The sequence below is a fragment of the Sceloporus undulatus genome, chromosome 2 (assembly GCF_019175285.1).
Source record: "Sceloporus undulatus isolate JIND9_A2432 ecotype Alabama chromosome 2, SceUnd_v1.1, whole genome shotgun sequence".
In the NCBI taxonomy this organism is placed as follows: domain Eukaryota; kingdom Metazoa; phylum Chordata; class Lepidosauria; order Squamata; family Phrynosomatidae; genus Sceloporus; species Sceloporus undulatus.
This window is the reverse complement of record NC_056523.1, coordinates 1,910,924-1,927,326: the sequence shown is the minus strand read 5'-3', so window position 1 is coordinate 1,927,326 and position 16,403 is coordinate 1,910,924. Positions and strand designations below refer to the sequence as shown.

Below are 16,403 nucleotides of genomic sequence, written 5' to 3'. Positions count from 1 at the left end.
AGGTGAGAGAGTTGAGCATTCTCCTTCCTAGAGAGGCAGAAAAATCAGAGTAGGGAGGGAGTCTTTCAGTCCTCTAAAGGTTTAAAGCGTAGAATGCTGAGGTCCTAGAGTGGCTGGGAAGCTCACACTGGAGAGGAGAAGAAAGAGATGACCAGTGGTTAGAGCAGGAGGAGAGGAGGAGGTAAGAGGGAACAGTTGAGGAGGGTCCCTGTTGCTGCCGCCTTTTTTGGGAAGGAAACTCCCCCTCCCCCTCCCCACATAGACCCCAAAGCCCCCTCTTCTCCCTCCAAAATAGCCCCCCACTGTGAGGCCAGGGGCCTTGCCCTGGAAGAGGCAAGGAGGGGGCGGTGTCGTCCAGGGGAAAGAGCTGCCCTGCCTTTGGGGGTTCTGGGGGGGGGGAGGAGGAACAGGAATCCCCCTTCTACCCCCCCCCCTTTTTTTGGGGTTCCTGGATCAAAAAAGAGGCGTTTGGCTCAAGGAAGGGATAGCTCCTCTTGGAGAATATTGTAGCAAAGGCTTTAATGCTAAGTAACCCATGGAAGGTTTTTGGTCAAGTATTAACTTTGTAATATAGAGGATAAGTCGAGTGTTACATAATGTATACAATTTTAGATTGTAATAATATAGTAAGGAGAAATGATTTAAAGATTTGTATTTTTAAAAAAATATTGATAATAAAACTATTTAAAAAAAAAAAAGACTCCTCTTGGTCCTCAGGAGCTCAAGGCTGGAGAAAGGAAGAAGAGGCAGGAAAGGAAGGAGGGCTGGATGGAAAGAGAGAGCTGCCTCTTTCCTCCTCCATCTCCCTTTCCAGGCACCCATTCCCAGGCTTAAAGGAGAACTGAATGGGTCAGAGCATCCACACTCCCAAGTGCCCTTCCTCCCCTGCCACTGAGGGACCCTCCTGCTGCTTGGGATCCTGGAAAGAAAGGAGAAAGGGAGGGAGGCAGGGAGGGATGGATGGATGGAAAGATGCCTTTGTCCTTCATCTCCTGACTTATTGAATGGTAGTACATACCTTGATGTCTACACATACACGCCCACATACAAAGTGATCCCTTCCTCCCCTGCCACTGGACTAGAGAGGGATCCTCTTGTCTTTGATCTTGGAAAGAAAAGAGGAGAACTGGATGGATTCCTCTTTCCTTCACCTCCTGATTTAATGGACGGCAATACATACACACACATCCCTTCCTCCCCTGCAAGTGGGCTGGAGAGGGATTCTCCTGCCCCTGATCCTGGAAAGCAGAAAGGAGGAGGGATGGATGGAGAGATGGTTCTTTCCTTCACCTCCTGATTTAATTGATACTAACACATACATCACACACGCACACAAAAGTCTCTTCCTCCCTTTCAACCAGGATGAAGAGTAACCCTTCTTCCTTTGGTCCTGGAAAGCAGGAGGGATGGATGGATGGAGAAATACTTTCCTTCATCTCATGCCAGGCATGCATTCCAAAATTTAATGGAGAACTTAATTAATAAGAACATATACATCCTTCCTGCCTTTTCCTGCCCTACAAGTGGGCTAGAGAGGGACACACCTGCCTCTGATCCTGGAAAGAAAAGAAAAGAGGAAGGAAGGAAGGATGGAGAAATGCCTTTTTCCTTCACCTCCTGGTTTAATGAATAACAAAACACACATGTTCACACACAAACACATAGAGAGGTCTCTTCCTTTCACTGGGATCTGATCCTAGAAAGAAAAAAGGAAGAGGGATGGATGGATGGAAAGATGCCCCTTTCCTTCGCCTCCAGATGTAATGGATAGCAACAACAACAATACACACACACACACACACACACGTTTCTTTCTCTGCTGCCACTGGGCTGGAGAGGGACCCTCCTGCTTCTGATCCTGGCAAGGAGGCTCCAGAGAGTCCTCCTGACATTTCCCTTGGTGGCCTTGTGCCCAGTGCCCTTCCAGCATCTCCAGTCTTCAGGAGATATATGGGAGAAATACAAGGTGTGTGTTGTGGGGATGGAAAATTGCAAAGAATAAATCTGAGTTGGGGGCTGCAGGAGGAGGGAGCAAAGCGGGGTCCCTGGGGCAGAGAAGATGCTGATTTGGCTCAGACACTTTTTGTTGGGGAGGATCTTCTGGATCTTCAGGAGCACAAGGAGCAGTGGCATCCCTCAGGTTGTGTCAACAGGTGTGGGAAGGGGGACTGCCTTGCTTTTCTGCCCCCCACCAGACCATTATAGCCTCCGACACACACACACACATAGGCCTTCAGGATCCAGTGTGGCTCCTGCTATGATGAACCCTGAAGGCACTGCATCTCACCCACAAGGCCTTCAGGATCTGGCATTGCTCCTGCTGTGCCAGACCTTGAAGGCACTGTTCCCCAACAGCAGCTGCTGCTATTGAGGGGAATGGTGCTTTGGCCTCCATTTAGGCTCCAGTGTGGTTGCTGGGTGCAGAGGAAGCTTGGCCAGTAGCCCTGGCAGTCCATCCCGGTGTACTACCCCACCCCACATTCCACCCCTATATTCAACCATACATAATTTGAAAATATTTTTTAAAACATATACAGTGGGGCCTCCTTATCCACAGATGGCAAGCCCCCATTGTCCCTAATGGCGGTTCATGCATGTGGCTGCTCTACCGGGTGCACTGCCATTAGGGAAAATGGGAGTGGGGGTCCCTCACTTTTTGGTATCCATGGGGGGATATGGAATTGATACCCCATGGATACCAAAGTCTGACTGTAAATTCCAAAAGCTAATCTTGATTTTGCCATTTTATATAAGGGATGCCATTTTACTATCCCACTATATTTAATGGGAGTTGAGCATCCATGGATTTTAGTATCCACAGGGGGTGCTGAAACCAAGCCCCAGCAGGTATAAGGGACCCACGTTGTTGTTGTTGTTGTTGTGTGCCTTCAGGTAATTTCTGATTTATGGTGAGACTAAGGCAGGGTATCACGGGGTTTTCTTGCCAAGATTTGCTCAGAGGAGACTTGTCATTGCCTTACCCTGGAGAGCCTGTGACTTGCCCAAGGCCACTCAGTGGGTTTCATGGACAATCCTGGTCTCCTGGGTCATAGGTATGGGAACATTTATGTATTTATTTTATTCCATTCTATCTTACCTTCTTGGCAATAATGGGACACAGGGCGACCTACAAGTTATTAAAAACAGTGTAGAATAAAATATAAATGTAATGACTGGGCCTCCAGTCATTGGACAACTTCTGCCAGGTAATAAGAGTACAGTAAGCTGGAAGGGAGGCACATGCAAATAAGAAATGACATCACAGCTGATGGAAGGCTCACTTGGCCAATCAGTGAGCAGGAGGGAGAGGTTATTCTAGAAGCTTCTAAGAGAAAAAAAAGCCTCTGAGAACAGGTGACAGTTGGAGAGTGACAGAGAGAGAGTCTTGAGTAATTAGTGGTTTCTACAATTCTAGGTGGGAATCTCTCCCTTGAGTTAGTCTTACTGGTTAGGAAAACTGTAGTGTTGTGCCCACAGCAAGAAGGCATAATTCAGGCAGATAGTCTATGCTAAGCTAAGACCTGTAACTGTATTTCAAACCCATCAAGGCCAGCAGTTAGGTGAGAATGTGTCAGATTAGAACATTTAGGCCTTATTTATTATTTTTCTGGTTGCTTGCACGAAATGAATACCTTTAGAATTACACATATTGTACCTGCAAGGCTCTTAGGATCTTGCCTGATTTCTATCTTTTTGTTCTGTTTGGTCTAATTATAATAAATACTTTCTTTAAAGTATCTGCTACATTGACACTCCTTTACATGTGTCCCAGCTCGGTTGATGCTTGAGAAGATTAGCAAAGAAGGAGAACTAGAAGTCCTTAACAAGTCCCGGTGTATGTTAAGGAAAATCCAATACGAATCCATTGGGTGGTGGCAGCGTGATTTGAGGGTATCCAGGGGTCATCTTAAACTCCACAAGGAGCAGGAACATAGACCAGGAGACTGAGGGAGAAGCTAAGGATCTGCTGGGTCTAAGAGCCAAGGCAGGCCTGCTGTTTGGCTGCTTGGACCACAAGGGGATCATTACAACATTTATGTAAAAATATTTTTAAAACAATTCAGCTATCTGAAAATTTATTAAAAAAATTAAATTCACTAAAAGACTACACACAAAGCAACACAAGACACCATTTAAACAAACAAACAAGCTTCATTTATATACCGCTTCATACCGCCAAAGCCCATCACTGCCAGTTTCTAAATGTCTGTCAGAATAAGAATGTTTTTACTTGCCAGCGGATGGACAGCAAGGAAGGGACTACTATCTTAGCTTCCTAGAGAGGGAGTTCTAACGTCTGGGAGCAGCCACCAAGAAGACCCTGTCTGTCTTCCCAATGAATAAGCTTGGAGAAACAGTGGGACAGAAATGAGGGCCTCTCCTGATAATCTTAGCACCCTCATGGGCTCATATAGGGAGAGCCACAAATAAGGATTATTTGTAATTACAGAATTATTGTTTTTCCCCCCTTTTCAGCTCCAGGTCTACTTTGAGGCAGTGGCCACATAAATTCCCCAAACAGAGTGGTATCTTTTGGATCCAGGCCAAGAGGGCTCCTTACAAGGACATCAGGATGGAGGAGGATGTGAAAGAGGCTTCTCTGGGTAAGGATCCCTTTTGCCTTTCTTGGTGGTGCAGTGATTAAATGCCTGTACAACAGCCACTAACTCACAAACCACAAGGATGTGAGTTCAATACCAGCCAGGGGCTCAGCCTGGCATTCTTCCATAGGTGCCTAAAATGAGTACCTAGCGTGTTGGGTGCAACTGGCTTACACATCGTAAACTACTTAGGGAGTGCTTAAGTGCACTCATGAGCGGCATAGAAATGTACTTGCTATTACTATTGCTATTGCTATCGGAATGAATTCACATCCTTGGCATTTGTCACTCCAATGCTGAGATGCCAGTCGGGACGTGAGATGCCAAGCAATGACTCCTTGGCCACATTGGACCTGACGTAATGTCATCCCTCCACATTTGTGGATTTGACTTTTGTATTAATATGTTCTCACTATGTCCTCCAATGCAACTCTATGGTCAACTTAAACCCAAAAGTTGTGACGAAGGACCTAGAGAGAACACTCCACTAGACATTTATAGCTTTTCCAGTGCAATTCTATGGCCAATGTTGACCACAGAGTTCCACTGGAGGAGATTCCTGAGATTCTAACAAGGCCAATGCGATTTTAGACTGCATCAATAGAAGTATAGTGTCTAGATCAAGGGAAGTCATAGTGCCATTAAATTCTGCTTTGGTCAGGCCCCACCTGGAATATTGTGTCCAGTTCCGGGCGCCACAATTAAAAAAGGACATTGAGAAACTGGAGCGTGTCCAAAGGAGGGTGACTAAAATGGTGAAGGGTCTGGAAACCATAAAGCCCTATGAGGAACGACTGTGGGAGCTGGGCATATTTAGCCTGGAGAAGAGAAGGTTAAGAGGTGATATGATAGCCCTGTTTAAATATTTGAAGGTATGTCATATAAAGCAGGGAGCAAGCTTGTTTTCTGCTGCTCCAGAGACTAGGAGGCAGGGGAAGATCCATAATTTGTAGTGACCCAAATACACACAACACACACAGACACCTGGAGGTTTTTAAATTTGACACAAGATGTGCACACTCCTGCCTGTTTGTTTGTTTTTAAAGGAGGGGGGAAGCACACTTCTGATTGCCCAATGGCTGCAGGAAATGTCACCCTGATGAAAGCAGAACTGAATTTGATTGACAGCAAAGGCGCCTTCATTTTAAACCGGTTCCGCAAAAGAGCTGCAAGGGCATTCAGGGTTTAATTACCCTGATTGAATTAAATTATTATTGGCACTTGCTTCCACAGGTAGGCTTGCCATATCCCGCCTGGGGGCGGGACTTTCCTGGTTTCGGGCGGGGCCACACAGTCCCGCCCTGGTTTGGCCCCCCCCCCGGGGCCCCCCCCCCCCCCCAGGCCCCGGGGGGAGCCCCCCCCCCCCCCCCCATGGCTGTGTGCCACCCTCCCCGCCTCCCTGCCTGGCTTAGCCTAGAGAGCAGGTCTTCAAAACATCTGCCACTCAGAGCTATAGCCAGCCCACTTGGTATATATACCCTGCAAGAGGCATTACTTTCAGGTTACAGTGAGCAAAGGAAAAAAGGCCATCAATCGTTCCTGTTTCACTGGGAGTCTAAATGCCTCCTCTTTTCAATGTCTACCACTCAGTATTCTTGTAATTCTTTATCACAGGATCGTTTTTGAGGCCCTAAACGCCTTTACTTGTAATATGCAAATTTCTCCCGAAGCTGACCAATCAGAAAGAAGCAGTCAGCCCCCCTCCACTTGGGTTAGTTTTCAATGGCTTGGAAGGAAGAGATTTTGCCTTGCAAGTTGCTGGTAAATAATAGAAGGCTTTGGGGTTGCAAAAGGCTGCAGAAATAGTTTGACCCCCCCCCCTTAAACATCCATGGCTCAGTGCTATGGGATTCTGGGAATTGTAGTTTGTTGTGGCACCAGAGCTCTTTTGACAAAAGGAGACTGAATGGAGGCGTTGCCTGGCTGGGGGCAGAGCCTCTTGCCAGCAGTGAGAACTAGGTTGCGATGATGAGGAAAAGCAGGGGCTCCTCTGGTGGTCCTGGCCACTTCCCTTGGCTCCCTCCCTCCTCCTCCTCCTCCTTCTCCTCCTCCTCTCAGAGCTCATTCACACTCCCTGGCTTTTCTCTCCCCCTCCCCTGCACTTTGAGACCCCTTTAACTGCCAAAGCTCAATGCTCTGGAATTCTGGTGTCTGTGAGGCATTTGGCCTTCTCTGTCAGAGAGCTCTGGTGCCACAATAAACTACAATTCCCAGGATTCCATAGCACTGAGCCCTGGCAGTCCAAGCAGTGTGTTTTGGATACAGAGATCCTCCAAATGAATCCAGTCCCTAGCTTTTATATCTCTCTCACACACTGCAGGAATAATAATAATCCACTTTGAGACTGCTTTAACTCAGTGCTAGGGAATCCTGGGAATGCTAGTGTTTGGGAGACATTGAGACTTCTCTGTCAGTGATGGCTCTGAGGCCACAATAGACTACAATTCCCAGGATTCCCCAGCACTGAGCAGTCTCAAACTGGACCATTTCCTCAGTGTGGATGCAACTGGTGAGGCATTCTGGGCACTGCAGTTCAACTACGTTTGGAGGGTTATGGGACTCCCTGTCAGAGATAGCTCTGGGGCCACAATGTACTACAATTCCCAGCATTCCCCAGCACTAACCCAGGACAGTTAAGTCACTCTCAAAGTGGATTATTTCCTCAGTGTGGATGCAGCTTTGGTGAGGAACTCTGGGCATTTCAGTCCAGCATTGTTTTATTTCTGCAGTGCATTTTGGATTAGAGACAAGGTGACCAGGCATCCTCCTCCTTTTCTAGGACATGTCCTCCATTTGGATCATGGCTAAGAAGCATGGATTTATAATTACATGGGTGTTTTTAGCTTTTATTTTTGGCCATGTCCTACATATTTTTGCTTGGGTGCCCTACATTTTGGGGTGAGGGCATTGGTCACCTTGGTCAGAGAGCTTTCCAGGGGTTAACTGCCATTCTGCTGTGGTGCTGGAACAAACCACCATTCCCAGAATTCCATAGCATTCAGCCAAGACAGTTAAAGTAGTCTCAAACCAGATAATTTCTCCAGTGTAGATGCAGCCCAAGCCTTTTGCCTCTCTTATGCCTGAGATTTCAAAGCCCAGCCTTGGCACCACAACAAACTACAAATCCCAGGATTCCATAGGATGGAGTGATGAGAGTGAAAGCAGTGTGGCAGCAGCCTAAGTGTGCTTAATGCAGTTCTTAAGATGGTGCACCTCTTGCCTACAGAGTCTCACAAGACTTTTTTGTTTAACAACTTGTACCCACTAACTCCATTTCATGTCTCCTTTATTTAGTGGGGAGGAATACAGACAAAACAAGTCAAAATGAAGAAAAACCCAAGTCCCTTGACCAAAGGGTTTGGTTGTGGAATAAGCCTCTGAAATATGCAAGAGGCAATGTTAAAATAAAGCCATGTTCAATGCTCAAATGTGCTGTTTGGAATGGGGAGAGGGGGGTGGCCAGAAAGGGAAGTACATTTCCGTGATCTGTCTAGGAATAATGTCAAAATGTCCTCCATTTTGATCATGCCTAAGAAACATGCATTTATATTAACATTTCTTTAAAAAGCCTCAATGTTTTTGCGTGTCCTCCATTGTAAAAAATGTGTCCTACATTTGAAAATGTTGTCCTTGCATTTGTCCTACATTTGTCCCGGTTTGGATTGTCCCTCCCACCTGGCACCCCTATCCACGGGGGGGGGGGGGGGGACGGACCCGATACTGCCCAGTTCCATCCAGGGCAAATAGGTAAGTCTGAATGGGGCCCAGGTCTCTGCATCAACAGGAAACAAGCTTGCTTCAGCCTCAGTCATAGAATCATAGAATCGTAGAGTTGGAATAGACCACTAGGGCCATCCAGTCCAACCCCCTGCCATGCAGGAAATCCAAATCAAAGCATCCCTGACAGATGGCCATCCAGCCTCTGTTTAAAGACCTCCAAGGAAGGAGACTCTATCACCCTCCGAGGAAGGAGTGCATTCCACTGTCGAACAGCCCTTACTGTCAGGAAGTTCCTCCTAATGTTCAGGTGGAATCTCTTTTCCTGGAGCTTGCATCCATTGTTCCGGCTCCTGTTCTCTGGAGCAGCAGAAAACAAGCTTGCTCCCTCTTCAATATGACATCCTTTCAAATATTTAAACAGGGCGATCATATCACCTCTTAACCTTCTTTTCTCCAGGCTAAACATCCCCAGCTCCCTGAGTCCTTCCTCATCGGGCAAGGTTTCCAGACCTTTCACCATTTTTGTCGTCCTCCTTTGGACACGCTCCAGTTTCTCAATGTCCTTTCTGAATTGTGGTGCCCAGAACTGGACACAATATTCTAGGTGGGGCCTGACCAGAGCAGAATACAGTGGCACTATTACTTCTCTTGATCTAGACACTATACTTCTATTGATGCAGCCTAAAATTGCATTGGCCTTTTTAGCTGCCGCATCACACTGTTCACTCATGTTCAACTTGTGATCTACTTGGACTCCTAGATCCCTTTCACACGTAGTTTCATTCAGCCAGGTGTCACCCATCCTATATCTGTGCATTTTATTTTTCCGCCCTAAGTGCAATACCTTACATTTCTCCATGTTGAAGTTCATTTTGTTAGCTTTGGCCCAGCTTTCAAGTCTATTCAGGTCATTTTGGAACTTGATCCTGTCCTCTGGGGTATTAGCTATTCCCCCTAATTTGGTGTCATCTGCAAATTTGATAAGTATGCTCCCAATTCTGTCATCCAGGTCATTGATAAAGATGTTGAATAGCACTGGGCCCAGGACAGACCCTTGTGGGACCCCACTGGTCACTTCTCTCCAGGATGGAAAGGAGCCATTGTTGAGCACCCTTTGGGTTCGGCCGGTCAACCAATTACAGATCCATTTAATAGTTCCTTTGTCTATAATAATAATAATAATAATAATAATATTTATTTGTATACCGCCCTCTGGCAAACCAATCCGGGCGGTTAACAACAGTAAAATATAGAATATGACAATTAAAAACACTTTACCCCTCCCCCCCTTAAGACAGTATTAAACAGTATAACATATTAAAAACACAATACAAGCATAAAACCAGCAGTTAAAACTAAAAACCCTGATATCCCTCTGTTGATCCTCAACCATCACTAAGATGGGGCCACGGGAGGAATGAGGGAATCAGGGAACCTGGGCCGGGATGGTTAATCTGGAAAGGCCTGCCGGAAGAGATCCGTCTTGACCGCTTTTTTAAAGCTGTCTAATGATGTTATCTGACGGATCTCATCCGGCAGGTCGTTCCAGAGTTTGGGGGCGACAGCAGAGAACGCCCTCTGGGAGGTTGCCGCAAGCCTAGATTTTAGAGGCTGTAGTAAGTTCCTCCCAGAGGACCGGAGAGCGCGGGGAGGATTGTACGGGAGGAGGCGGTCTCTAAGATAGTTTGGACCCAAGCCATTTAGGGCTTTAAAGGTGATAACCAACACCTTGTACTGGGCCCGGAAGCTGATAGCCCACATTTTACCAGCTTGTTTGCAAGAATGTCATGGGGAACCTTGTCAAAGGCCTTACTGAAATCAAGATGTACTATATCCACAGCATTCCCTTCATCTACCAAGCTGGTCATTTTATCAAATATTTCAAATATTTAAACATGGCTATCATGCCAGTCCTTAACCATCTCTTTCTCAGGCTAAACATACCCAGCTCCCTAAGCCTCTCCTCACAGAGGATGGGTTCCAGACCTTTCACCATTTTGGTCACCTGCTGTAGACATGCTCCAGTTTATTCACATCCTTCTTGAATTGTGGTCACCAGAACTGGACACAATGAGACCTGCCCAAAGCAGCATAGAGGGCCAAAACTGCAGAAATAATCCACCTTGAGACCACTTTAACTGCCCTGGCTCAGTGTTAGGGAATTTTGGGAAATGTAGTTTTGAGAGGCATTGATCCTTCTCTGTTAGAGAGCTCTAATGCCACAACAAACTACAATTCCCAAAATTCCCTAGCACTGAGACAGAGTAGTTAAAGTGGTCTCAAGATGGATTATATTCACAGTCTGCTTTGGCCCAGAGTGGTGCTATTACTTTCCTCAATCTAAATACTCTTTTATGGCCAGAATGGGTTTTTATGAGGGTTTTAATTGTATTTTAACTGTATTTGTATTGTGATGGTTGATATGTTGTGCACCACCCTGATTATAAGAAGGGCGGTATAAAAATAAAATTTTTATTTATTTATTATTTATTTATTGATGCAACCTTGAATCATGTTGGCTTTCTTAGCTGTCACATCACATTGCTGACAGAATTCAGCTTATGGTCCACTAAGACTCACATGTACTGCTGTAAAGCCAGGTGTCACCCATCCTGTAAGTGTGCATTTCATTTTTGTTACCCAAGTTTAGCATCCTACATTATTCCCTGTTCAAATTCATTTTGTTGGTTTTGTCCAAGATTTATAATCTTTTAAGGGCATTTTGAATTCTGATCCTGCCCTCTGGAGTAATAGCTGTTCCTGCTAATCTACAGATTTAATAAGCATGTTCTCTATTCTCTCATTCAAGTCATTGATAAAGATGTTGGATAGAATCATAGAGTGGGAAGAGACCATAAGGGCCATCTAGTCCAATCCCCTGCCATGCAGGAACTCTTGATCTAAAGCACCCCCTACAGATGGCCATCCAGCATCTGCTTAAAGACCTCCAAGGAAGGAGACTCCACCACACAAATATATCACAGCTGTTGCAGGTGATTTCAGTAGGTCCCTCGCTGTCCATATTCAGTCAGAAGTAGGCACTGAAACAGAACTCAGGGTCTCCAAAAGTGGTCTTCATACCCAACTCCTTTATCATGTGCCCAAATACCTGGCAAATTTGGCCCAAAACAAGATGGCATCTTTTCCCATTTCAAGGATAGACTGGCATTCCAGTCTTAAATGAAGGGCACAGTCTTACACACTTTTAGGTGTGCAGAGTTTGCCACTGGTTCCAGAGCACAAGGCCACCAGAGGCTGGACCCTCACTGTCAGGATGGCTGTGATACCCCTAACTTGAGGATCAGCTGGAGATGTTTCCATCCCATCATGTACAGGGATTTTGTAGGGTAGAATATCAGACTTTCAGCAGTACCCAAGAAAAGCTTTATGCAGAAACTATAGCTGTCTACCACAGATGTGTATTGTCAGGACTAAGGAACCAGCATTAGCAAGGCATGATTAAAGTATATACAAATTAACAATTTCAATGGGCTGACATTTTGTCATTAAACAAACTGCTCTCCTTTCCTCGCTTTTCCATGGGCACCCCTCCTGCTGCTCTCACCCCATCAGTTATCATGAGACTGGTCTTGAGTCTCCAGGCACAGCTTCAACTCCCTTCTCACCTGCCCATTAATCACAAAGGAATCTGGGCAACAGTATCAGCAGTCAACAGATTACTACCCATCATTTAGCAGCAGTGCTCTAGAATACATTCTGGGCAACTAATAAATAATAATAAATAAAATCTTTATTTCTATACCGCTTTTCCTGGGAGATCAAAGCGGTTTACAAGTTCAGAAAAGATATACATCTCAACATACTACGATACAAGGTACAATCACAAATACACTTCCATAAAACATCATATAAAAACAGTTTAAAATCTCACAATCACAAGTTAAACATCTTGAGGTACACTTCAATTGGAGGATAACTTTCTCTATAAAGAGTCAGGAGGGTATGCTAAGCGGAAAAGATAGGTTTTCAATGCTTTCTTGAAGGCATACAGAGAAGAACTGAGTCGAATCTCTTCAGGGAGTTTATTCCAGTACACAGGAGCTATAGCTGTAAATGCTGGTTGGTGAGCTTTGACAAGCAAATCCAGCTCTCTTTACCATGAGAGGCAAGGTGATGGACTCAGCTCCTGACATTTCCTCTTGTCTCTTGGGATGGGTGGATATAACAGCACACAGAAGTGGAATGCCTCAATATTTTATAGTAAAGAGTGATGGGTAAGCCTCTTCTCCATGGAAGAATTTCCCAAACCAGATCATATATCTAAGCTATGAAGGGGAAGAAATTCAGCAGGTCTCTACCTCTGTGTGCATTTGAATCTACAAAATGTTCATGGAGGAGGGTTCATAATGCAAGTGCCCAGATGGAGAGGTATGTTATTTATAAACCATCAATTTACCTGTCAGTCTGAAAGGCCATTCCAAAACAGCCACTTAATAGTCAGGAGAGCAAGAATCAGTGACAGGAGCCAATCTGACAGGTATTGAGAATCAGTTGTGGAAAACTTTGATTGTATTTTCGAGTAAGATGGCCAAGATTGATTTCACGGGATGCTTTATTCACATCGGCGACTGCTTATGAGGATTACTCCCCATTTTTAATAGACCAAACCACCCTCAATGGAGTCTTCCTTCCAAGGGAAATTACTTTTGCAACATTTTTCACCAGTAACTTAAGTTTAACTTGGTTCAGAAGGATTGGATTATTTGTCCTTTGTGTCCAAAATACACTCGTCCCCCGGGTTACGAAATTAATTCGTTCCGCCGCCATTTTCGTAACCCGGAAGTCTTTCGCAAGCCGAATTGCCATAGGCGCTAATGGGGAAAAGCCGCAATTCCGTGCAAAATGGCGCCGAAAAGCACCAAAACTTTTTTCGCAAGCCGGAAAAACCTTCGTAACCCGGAATTATTTTGTATTATTTTTTTTTCGTAACCCGGAAATTTCGTAACGCGGCGCATTCGTATCCCGGGGGACGAGTGTACCAAGACAAAAATGTCCCTGTGCTAATCTTAGAATCATAGGCCTGTTACAGACAGCCAAAATAAAGCTGCTTCGAGTCACAGTGGAGGTATGGTGTTTCAATGATGCATGCGTCCTACGAGTCCAGAAGTCGCACGAAAGCCACGCTCCAGCCCTAAGGACTGGAGCATGGCTTTGGTGTGGCTTCCGGAGTCTTAGGACTCATGCATCATTGAAACACCATGCCTCCACTGTGACTCGAAGCAGCTTTATTTTGGCTGTCTGTAACAGGCCATAGAAGAATTCTTTTGTCATGACATAAATCAAAGCACCCCAAATAGATGGCCATCCAGCCTCTGTTAAAAACCTCCGAAGAAGGAGACTCCACCACTCTCCAAGGAAGCATCTTCCATTCCTTACTGTCAGGAGGTTCCTCCTAATGTTGAGTTGGAATCTCTTTTCCTGTAGTTTGAATGCATTGCTCTGGGTCCTATTCTCTGGAGCAGCATATAACAAGATTGCTTCCATCCTCAGCATGATACCCCTTCAAATATTTAAACAGGGCTCTCGTGGCACCTCTCAACCTTCTCTTCTCCAGGCAAAAATACCCAGTTCCCTATTTCCAGACTTTACACCACTGTGGTCACCGTTCTTTGCACATAGTCCAGTGTGTTAAAAGCTGTCTTGAATTGTGGTGCCCAGAACTGAACACAGTATTCCAGGTGAAGCCTGGCCAAAGCAGAATAGAGTGACACTATTACTTCTCTTGATCTAGAAACTCTACGTATATTGATGCAACCCAAAATCACATTGGCTTTTTAAGCTGCTGCCTCACACTTTTACCATTCCTTTTGTATCTGTCCAGGTAGGTTGGGGTTTGTTTGTTTTTTGTGTCCCAGCCGGGGCAGTCTTTTCTTCTCCTAGACTTGGTACAGCTGTGGTTTTTCTCACATAGACACACTTCTCATAATATTACAGAAATAGGTCTTACCTTGTATGACCAGGAAGATAAAGGGACATGCATCACTGCCTAGTGGGATTAAGTGCGAAATTTACCCAGACAGAATGTATCTGCTGTGTCAGTAGCTTACTCAAAAAGGAATGTAGATTTCACCATGGAATAGTAAGAGGAAAGGGGGAGTCTCTGAGATAAAGAAGGAATTGCTACTAATGAGATCTTTCCCCTTTTTCCTCAAGGAGATAATGCGCAGAAGAGTGAGACCTATCACAAGCCAGATGTAGCATCACAGGAAATAATTAAGCTTGTCATAGAAAAAGAGGAATTTGGAAATCAAAAGGGACCAAAAATGCAGAAAGGAAACCTATCAAGGGACAGAAAGAACTTTCCTTCTCTGGAAGCTGATGTTTCTGAACCCCTGAATTCACAGGCAAAACAGATCCAATGTCCTGTCTGTGGGAAAATATGCAAAGATACATCACACTTCAATGTACACTTCAGACTTCACACAGGAGAGAAACCGTACAAATGCACAGAATGTGGAAAGACTTTCCGTCAGAGTGGACATCTTTATTCACATCAGAGAAGCCACGCAGGGGAAAAATTACATAGCTACATGGAATGCACAAAGAGTTTCAGTGATTGTGACTCATGTACTCATCATCAAAGGACTCACACAGGAGAGAAACGATACAAATGCATAGAATGTGGAAAGAGCTTCAGTAATAGTGGACATCTACATTCACATCAAGTAACTCATACAAAGGAAAGACCATATACATGTATGGAATGTGGAAAGAGCTTCGCTCGTAGTAATAGTTTATATTCACATCAAAGAATACACACAGGGGAGAAACCATATCAGTGCATGGAATGTGGAAACAGCTTTAATCAGACTTCAAATCTAAATTCTCATCAAAGAACCCATACAGGGGAGAAACCATATAAATGCATGGACTGTGGAAAGAGCTTCAGTGCAAGTGGACATCTACGTTCACATCAAAGAATCCACACAGGGGAGAAACCTTATAAATGCATGGAGTGTGGGAAAAGTTTCAGTCAGAGTGGAAATTTACGCTCACATCAAAGAACTCACATAGAGGATAAACCATATAAATGCCTGGAATGTGGAATGAGTTTTAGTGCTACTGGACATCTACGTTCACATGAAAGAACCCACACAGGGGAGAAGCCATATAAATGCATGGAGTGTGGAAGATGTTTCAGTCAGAGTGGAAATCTACGCTCACATCAAAGAACTCACATAGAGGAGAAACCATATAAATGCATAGAATGTGGAAAGAGTTACAGTCAAAGTGGACATCTGCGTTCACATCAAAGAACCCACACAGGGGAGAAACCATATAAATGCATGGAATGTGGAAAGAGCTTCAGTGATTACGGAGCTTGTGCTAAACATCAAATAACACACACAGGGGAGAAACCATATAAATGCATGGAATGTGGAAAGAGGTTCTCTCGCGGTGACAGTTTACGTTCACACCAAAGAAGCCACACAGGGGAGAAACCATATAAATGCATGGAATGTGGAAAGAGCTTCAGTGATAGTGCATGTTTACATTCACATCACAGAACCCACACAGGGGAGAAACCATATAATTGCATAGAATGTGGAAAGAGTTTCAGTCAGAGTGGAAGTCTACGCTTACATCAAAGAACGCACATAGATGATAAACCATATATATGCATAGAATGTGGGAGAGGTTTCTCTCGTAGTCAATATTTACGTTCCCATCAAAGAACCCACACGGGAGAGAAACCATATAAATGTATGGAATGCGGAAAGAGCTTCAGTAATTATGGAACATGTACTAAACATCAAAGGACTCACACAGGGGAGAGACCATATAAATGCATGGAATGTGGAAAGAGCTTCTCTCGTAGTGACAGTTTACATTCACATCAAAGAATTCACACAGGGGAGAAACCATATAAATGTGCGGAATGTGGAAAGAGCTTTAGGCGGATTGGACATGTACATTCACATCAGAGAACCCACAGACGGGATAAAGCTTTACTGAAAACAGGACAGACTACTTCTGCTGTGTTCCTTTGATCAACAGAGGATTTAAGTGTTAATAATAATAATAATAATAATAATAATAATAATAATAATAATAATAATA

At 44.6% G+C, this 16,403-nt stretch overlaps 1 protein-coding gene across 1 annotated transcript; it reads left to right on the top strand.

The window, feature by feature from the left end:
• Window positions 1-47: 47 nt before the first annotated feature.
• LOC121922975 (zinc finger protein 883-like) lies at window positions 48-16,376 on the top strand. Its single transcript, XM_042452998.1, has 3 exons — window positions 48-181; window positions 4,477-4,604; window positions 14,496-16,376. Exons 2-3 carry the CDS (start codon window positions 4,574-4,576, stop codon window positions 16,331-16,333), a joined length of 1,869 nt encoding a protein of 622 aa, XP_042308932.1. The 5' UTR covers window positions 48-181; window positions 4,477-4,573; the 3' UTR covers window positions 16,334-16,376.
• The last annotated feature ends 27 nt before the right edge of the window (window positions 16,377-16,403 follow it).

Excerpts from the sequence above, each read along its gene's own strand:
- LOC121922975 (XM_042452998.1), top strand. The coding sequence starts at position 4,574 with ATGGAGGAGGATGTGAAAGAGGCTTCTCTGG. Across the intron at positions 4,605-14,495 it reads TGTGAAAGAGGCTTCTCTGG|GAGATAATGCGCAGAAGAGT; the intron begins GTAAGGATCCCT and ends TTTTTCCTCAAG.